The sequence below is a fragment of the Dipodomys ordii genome, unplaced genomic scaffold (genome assembly GCF_000151885.1).
Source record: "Dipodomys ordii isolate 6190 unplaced genomic scaffold, Dord_2.0 Scaffold81, whole genome shotgun sequence".
NCBI classification, from domain to species: Eukaryota; Metazoa; Chordata; class Mammalia; order Rodentia; family Heteromyidae; genus Dipodomys; species Dipodomys ordii.
Window position 1 is genome coordinate 3,541,086 of NW_012267297.1, and position 8,259 is coordinate 3,549,344.

The window sequence follows — 8,259 nt, forward strand, 5'->3', positions numbered from 1 at the left end:
ACTCTGTCTTTGTTTCTCTGTGTCCCTGTCTGTCTGTCTTTGTCTTTGTTTCTGTCTGTGTCTGTGTGTCTCTGTCTTTGTTTCTCTGTCTGTCTCTGTGTCTCTGTCTGTCTGTCTGTCTTTGTCTCTGTCTTTGTTTCTCTGTCTGTGTGTCTCTGTCTCTCTGTGTCTCTGTCTGTCTCTGTCTTTGTTTCTCTGTGTCTCTGTCTGTCTGTCTGTCTGTCTCCCTCTAGGGGAGGCTGCTTTTGCATCTTCCTCTCCACAGATGCAGGAGTTTCCTTTTTTTCTCTCTTTCCAGCTAGAAGCTCATGGACAGTATCTCTTTGCTGGCTCGTCTGGTCGCGGCTAAAAGCCCTTCTGGCTCCTAACTCCACAGAGCCACCCCGGGGGGAGAGGGAAAAAATACAAACCAGCCAGAGCCCTGCGGGACAGGAGGACTTGTGTTTGTCTGGAGGTCAAGATGGTTTTCTCCCGAACACTCCAGATGACTCCAGCGTGCACGCGCCCTGGCCCTGGCCAACTTCCTCCTGAGCACCGCTGCGTGGGAAAGAAGCCAAACAAACCCTCCCCGGCGGTGTTCTAGCAAGTTCCAGTCATGCACACAAAACTAGTGATCCTGAGGCGGGGACCGGTGGCTCCCGCCTGTCATCCCAGCTACTCAGGAGGCTGAGATCGGAGGATCGAGGTTTGAAGCCAGCCTGGGGACAGGAAAAGTCCGGGGAGAATCTTATCTCCAATTAAACACACACACACACACACACACACACACACACACACAAACAGAAGGGGTGCTGTGTGGCTCAAGGGGTAGAGTGCTAGCTCTGTTCATTAAAAGCTCAGGGACAGTACCCAGGCCCTGAGCTCCAAGCCCAGGACCAGCACAAAATGATAATGATAAAATAATAATAATAATAATGTGACATGCAATGAGCTCTGAAAGCTAGAAGCGCCAGGAGCTCATGCCTGGAATCCCGGCTACTCAAGGGGCTAAGATCTGGAGGATCAAGAGCAAAGCAACCTTAGAAAAGTCCAGGAGACTGTGTCTGCAAACCAACCAGTCCAAAAAGCACTTCTAAGAGTTGTGGCTCCCGCGGTAGAGGACCAACTGAATGAGTGAGCCAATGAAAGAATAAGGTTGAGAGTTCAAGTCCCAGTATTGCCCCCAGATAAACACACCCACAAACACACACCTTATTAAGAGAAGGAAATAAGGTTGTGATTATGAAATTATCAAGATGGTTCTCAGAAATCACTATTAGTGGGGCTGGGCAGGTGGCTCAGTGGTAGAGCGCTTGCCTTGCATGCATGAGGGCCCTGGGTTCGAGTCCTCAGCACCACATAAGCAAAAAATGCCAGAAGTGGCACTGTGGCTCAAGTGGTAGAGCGCCAGCCTTGAGCTGAAGAGCTGAGGGACAGCGCCCAGGCCCCGAGTTCAAGCCCCACGACTGACAAACAGAAAACAAAAAGAATTGTAGCATCTTGAAAAAGAAGGTATAATTCCCTGCGGACCTGCGCAGGCGCTGTGACTCGGGGTCACCGGGGTCCTGCGTTCTTGGCCATTGTTTCCCGCAAGCCGAAAGCCCAGGCTTTTCAACTGGTCTTGAAACACATTTTCACACACTTGTGAAGGACTGAGAAAACTCTTTCCAGACTGCTGGCCGGACAAAGCCTTCTTTGTTTTTCTTTCTCATTTTGTTCTGCACAGTAGCACGCTTGTGCATTCTCGGGAAAGCACTTGCTTTGAATTCTGTCGCAGGCTGACCCCAAAGAATCTCTGGGCTGATTTTCAGAAACTGCCCATGGACAAGTCCACTGTATTTCTCCAGTAGGATCATTTTGTTGGTTTTTCTCTTAAAACACAGCCAATATCACATCTTCTCAGTCATAGAGCTTTTATTTATTTATTTTTTTGGAAGTGCTGGGGCTTGAACTCAGGGCCTGGGCGCTGTCCCTTAGCTCTTCAGCTCAAGGCTGGTGTTCTACCACCTGAGCCACAGCACCACTTCCAGTTTTCTGGTGGTTCATGGGAGATCAGAGTCTCATGGACTTTCCTGCCAGGGCTGGCTTTGAACCCGTGATCCTCAGATCTCAGCCTCCTGAGTGGCTGGGACGACAGGCGACCAGCTCTGATAAAACACTGTGAAGAATAATGCGTGTGCATCTATAGCGCAAAGAGCCAAGCGCTTACTGAACTGCAAACTCAGTATTTATTTCGCAGTGAATTTCCAGTTCTCAGAACGATGGTCGAGATCCAATGATGACAAAGTACAATTCATTGGCCAGTCTAGATTGCATTTCTCTCAATGCCAGATTGCACAGATTGATTTTTATTATTATTATTTTATGGTCCTCGGGAATTGATTTTTACCTTTCTGCTCCTGTGGTGGTTTTTCCTTTCTCACGTCAATTAAAAATGCCAAGGAAATAGCCTGGCCCGTGGCTGCTAGGGCAGATAGTAAGAGTAAGAAAATGGTTTGCCAAGCGCTTTTATCCCTGCAATCACATTTCAACGCTGCTGCTAAAGCGTCAGGAAATGTGAAACGTGGTGACGATCCTTCCTGGCTTGCCAGTCAGAAGCGCCAGGCTGCCCGGGGGCCAGGGTCGCTCTGCGATCTCACACACCGCCAGGCAAAGGCCAAGGGCAGACGCCAGAGTCCCAGAGTCCTGCGAGCCACCGGGGCGGATAACGTGGACGTATTCCCGCAAGAACTCACAACCCGGGTGTGAAAGGTGAGTTTCTCCCCTCTGACAGCCTGGACGCCTCTTTGCGAAAACATCATCATCATCGGGGGCTGGGCAGGTGGCTCAGTGGGAGAGCGCTCGCCTCGCATGCATGAGGCCCTGGGTTCAATTCCTCAGTACCACATAAGCAGAAAAAACAGGAAGTGGCGCTGTGGCTCAAGTGGTAAAGCGCCAGCCTTGAGCTGAAGAGCTGAGGGACAGCGCCCAGGCCCAGAGTTCAAGCCCCAGGACCGGACCAAAAAAAAAAAAAATTTATAGGATTTCTCCTTTAAGGATTTGTTAGCTACTTATTTATTTTTATTTGTTTCTTTTGTCAGTTGTGGGCCTTGAACTCGGGGCCTGGGCGCTGTCCCTGGGCTCTTTTTGCTCAAGGCTGGCGCTCTACAGCTTGAACCACAACTCCACTGCCGGTGTTCTGGTGGGTCAATGGCGCTAAGAGTCTCATGGACTTTCCTACCCAGGCTGGCCTCCAGCCACAATCCTCAGACCTCAGCCTCCGGAGTAGCCAAGGGTACAGGCGTGAGCTTAGGGCGCCCAGCCGAAGGTTCATTTTTCCCTCCCTCTTCCTCTCGCAGCTTAAATATAGTTGAATAAAACATTTTTTATATGAGTGGTCAGGAAACGAAGAAGAAAAAAGAGTGAGCAAAGCTGGACCTCCACCGCTTCAGACATGGTCAAACTGAACATTCTTCCTCTCCATCCCCACCGGCTCTCTCTTTTCACAGCAAGCATCTCACACGGTAAACCTCCCAGAGCTCCTAGGAGGGTGGATTCCCAGAACGTTCCAGAACATTCCAGAACCCCCAACCCTCCCGACACCAACATCACCCCCCCCACCCGCTTCCATTTACTCCCAAGCCACGTGAAGCTCTAACCGAGAGACCTGCCATGCCCGGATTGCTCCCCTCCTTCCCCCGACCTCCCCACCTCCCCCCTCCAAAACGGCGGGAGACCCCCCCCGGAAACAGTGACCAGGCCCAAGGACAAAAAAAAACATAGAGCTAGAAATAAGATAGGTGCAAACACGCATGTGTGTATTTTATGGGTGCTTATAATTCTATATACTTATATATTTTACATATAGTGATAACCATGTAGTTGTATATTTCATATGTACTTATAAGTTTATGTTTGTATATGTTATCTATATTTATAATTATGTGATTATATATTTATATAGATTTTGAATCATCTAGATCTATTTAGAATCTTACATATTTGTATATTTTATATATTTAGAATCATACATATTTCATGTTTATAATTGGATATTTGTCTATTTTATACATACTTATATGTTTATATATTTTATATATTTAGAATCATATACATTTATATATTACATATATACTTATAATCTAATGTTTGTATCTTTTATATACTTAGAATCATATATTTTACATATTTATAATTATGTATTTGTATATTTTATATATGCTTATAATTACATATTTGTATATTTCCTATATTTAGAAATTTATATATTTATATATTGAATGGATTTATAATCTTATCTATTTGTATGTTCTATATATTTTATAATCATACATATTTTATATGTGTATAATTCTATATTTGTATATTTTATATAATTAAATATTTATAATTATATAATACTTACGGTTAAATATTTACATAGTTTATTTAGAACCGTCTATGTTTATACGTTGGATATATATTTATGATCTCGTGTATGTGTATTGCATGCGTTTACAATTGTGTGGTTATATATTTCACACCTTGCACCGTTTGGGACTCTGTGTGTATGACTGTGTGTGTTCAGCGGTGTGTGTCTGTGTGTGTATGACTGTGTGTGTTCAGCGGTGTGTGTCTGAGTGTGTATGACTGTGTGTGTTCAGCGGTGTGTGTCTGTGTGTGTATCTGGCCATTTCCCATTCTGTGGAGGACGCGATGGGAGGAAGGCCTGCGGGTGTCTGGAATGGGCAGAGATGGCGGGGGGGGGCACTGACCTGGGGGAAGAGGGCGAAGGTGGCGCTGTCGATGGTGAAGGAGTGGAGCAGCTCGCCGTCGTACCACATGCTGGTGCCCATGGGCGAGTTGAGTTTGGTCATGGCGAACAGGTGCGCGGGGTCGCAGCACTCCTCAATCTGCTTCCTGGGGGGAGACGTGGGGGGGGACGCAGGTGACTGGAGACGCACTCGCTTAACGCCTCCTCCTCCTCACACATGCACACACACAGACACACACTCACACACACACACACATCTCCACGGTGATGGCTATTCGTTCACTGCCAGCCGGCCACAGACCAGGACTATTTCCTAGGCATAAATGGAACCCGGGAGGCCAGGGGCCCGTGGCACCTGCCTGTCATCCCAGCTACTCGGGAGGCTGAGATCTGACGATCGAGGTTCAAAGCCAGCCCCGGGAGGTAAGTCCGTGAGCCTCTGATCTCCCACGAACCACCAGAAAACCAGCAGTGGCGCTGTGGCTCAAGGGGTAGAGCGCCAGCCTTGAGCTGAAGAGCTCAGGGACGGCGCCCAGGCCCTGAGTTCAAGTCCCACAACTGATCTGCTCCCGGCTGCAGCTGAAATCTCAAGAGGCAAATAGATAGATAAATATTACGATCCCAGATCTATTTGTTTATTTCTGGACAGATCTGACCATCCAGATCCAGGTCGAGCCTATGAGAGAGTGAGCCGAGACTCAGCTGTCTCCTGACTCACTCTCGGATGGGTGAGACCAGAAATTTCCATGAGCTCAGGACAGAGCAGGGTAACCCCCAAGGAAGGGACATTGGACGAGACTACAGACCAACCCTTTGAAGCCCGGCTGGGGAAATGCAGCTGGAGAGGACCTGGGCCAGCTGGAGGAGCCCCCGCGCGGCTGCTCGGAACCAGCAGTGCTCGGGCCATGATTGCTCAGGCAATCATGGTGCGCCATGTTGGATGCTGTCTGGGAGCTGCGTGTGGGGGACCGAGCCCAGCTCCAGTGTCCCCTAGACACAGGACCACGGCGGAGCATTTGTCCGTGCATTTCCCCAGGACATGATGACTCTATTCCACGGTGCGTATCACACACACACACACACACACACACACACACACACGGTGCATCTCCATGCATGCTAGCCTGCTTTCCACTCATGTCCCCTGTCCATCCTTCCAGCCTTCTCCTCCCGACCCGGTTCCTAGCACTCTTTTTATTGGGCTTTGACCTAAGTCTTCCTCAAGCATTGTACTATGAGCCGGGCGCCGGTGGCTCCCGCCTGTCGTCCCAGCTACTCAGGAGGCTGAGATCGGAGGATCACGGTTCAAGGCCAGCCCGGGCAGGAGAGTCCGTGAGACTCTGATCTCTAACAAACCACTAGAAAACCAGAGGTGGCACTGTGGCTCAAGTGGTAGAGTACCAGCCTTGAGCTGAGGGACAGCGCCCAGGCCCTGAGTTCAAGACCCAGGACCCACACAAAAGAAAAAAAAATTGTACTATTTGCCTTCTCCATAGTTATAATTCTGTTAATTCATTTATAACTGCTTGAGTACCATCCGGTGCGCTTTGTCCGAAGAAAGAAAATAGAAACATATTAAAAGTTAAAACTATATATTAACTATGTGAATAAATAGAAACAAATATCGAAGTAAATAAATGCATGAACTATACGTCAAGATAAATAAATACATTAAAAGTTAAAAAGAGAAGTTCGGGTTTGCGCCATGGCCCGTCCTCCCCCCACCCCCTCCTTCCCCCACAGCCTCCGACCTCCGACCTCCTGCGTGTCCCCAAACTCCTGGATTTCTCTTTACTCCCGGAGCAGCGTGTCACGTGGCCAGTGACATTTCAGTGACGTTTATGTCACTGTCATCCTGTTCCCGCCCATCTGCCAGTTAAAAGGAAGCAATGATCTGATCGGTTATTTCCTCTCTCCTCTGCTGTTGTGGTTGCGGAGGGACAGGGATTCGAACTCGGGCACCTGAGCTGTTTGCTCATTGGCTGGGTATTCTACCAATCCCAGGAAATCAATCTTTGCAAGAGACAAAGGGATGTGTGAGCCGAAACTTCTCCTGAGCGCTCATCTTTATCGGGTTCCTCTAGGTGCGGTGGAAGTGTGTGCAAGTTAGCTTTGCGCATCGCCTAAAAGCCATCCTGTGCCAACGCAAAGTCTACACATCCACAGCGGCAAACACAGGCAAACGCGCCCCCTCCCCCTCCTCCCTCCTTAATTTGCTAGTTTTTGTTCTGTACCAGTAATGGGACTTGAACTCAGGACCTGAGAGCTGTCCCTGAGCCTTTGCTGCTCAAGGCTGGCGCTCTACTACTTGAGCCACGGCTCCACGTCCAGTGTTCTGGTGGTTCACTGGAGATCAGAATCTCACAGATGTTCCTGCCCAGGCTGGCTTTGAATCGCGATCCTCCGGATCGCCGCCTCCTGAGTAGCTGGCCCGGCGGCCCGAGGTTTAATTCTCAAATAATTTTGTGATTCTCCCTTCGTGGCAGGAAAAAATACCATCTTGAAGAGCCAACAGTTAGCAGTCAAGCAGAGGCGTAGGCTCCGAAACACAAACACATGCTGAGGTGCGTTGAGAAAGGAAGAAGATATTTTTGAGTACAGACGGAGTAACTCGTGTGACAGTGAAGGAAGGAAGGAAGGACAAATGGGCAAGGCGAAGGGACGGCAGAGATAAAACCCAGCTGCTTAGGTTTCTTCTTTTCCTTCTAATTTGTGAATGAGATCATCAGAGACTGAAAAGCAGACGCACGATGCATTTCGTCCAAAACAGCCAATGCTGACGCGTGAATAACACGGACAACGGAGAAAGATAGGGGTATTGGTCACCACTGCCTTTCGAAGACAGCGACGGTTAACCCTTAACAACTGAGCCACGCCGGCGGCTCCCGCCTGTCATCCCGGCTACTCAGGAGGCTGAGATCTGAGGATCGGGGTTCAAAGCCAGCCTGGGCAGGAAAGTCCGTGAAACTCTGATCTCCAAGGAACCACCAAAAAGCTGGAAGTGGAGCTGTGGCTCAAGCGGTAGAGCACCAGCCTTGAGCTACAAAGCATAGGGACAGAGCCTAGGCCCAGAGTTCAAACCCCAGAACTAGGATGGATGGATGGATAGATAGATAGATGGATGGATGGATAGATAGATAGATGGATGGATGGATGGATGGATGGATGGATAGATAGATGGATGGATGGATGGATGGATAGATGGATGGATGGATGGATGGATGGATGGATAGATAGATGGATGGATGGATGGATGGATAGATGGATGGATGGATGGATGGATGGATGGATGGATGGATGGATAGATGGATGGATGGATGGATGGATGGATGGATAGATGGATGGATAGATGGATGGATGGATGGATGGATAGATGGATGGATGGATGGATGGATGGATAGATAGATGGATGGATGGATCAGTCCATCCTACTTTTCTCTCTGCCTATTGCTTCTAGTTGATTCTATCCTGATCCCTGATGATTGCTTCCACTGGTTACTGAACTCCATTGTTCAGGTTCCTTTATCTTTTATTTATTTTTGTACTTC

General features: G+C 48.5%; 1 protein-coding gene across 1 annotated transcript in view; it reads right to left on the reverse strand.

The window, feature by feature from the left end:
• The window catches only part of St8sia1 (ST8 alpha-N-acetyl-neuraminide alpha-2,8-sialyltransferase 1), a 26,486-nt gene extending 20,840 nt beyond the window's left edge, over positions 1-5,646 (reverse strand). Inside the window, exons 1-3 of the mRNA XM_013025065.1 lie at positions 5,522-5,646; positions 4,709-4,857; positions 1,510-1,520 (exon numbers count right to left, since the gene is read on the reverse strand). Coding sequence (XP_012880519.1) covers positions 1,510-1,520; positions 4,709-4,857; positions 5,522-5,646 — 285 coding nt within the window. The remainder of the gene's footprint in view (positions 1-1,509; positions 1,521-4,708; positions 4,858-5,521) is intronic.
• Between the last annotated feature and the right edge of the window lie 2,613 nt (positions 5,647-8,259).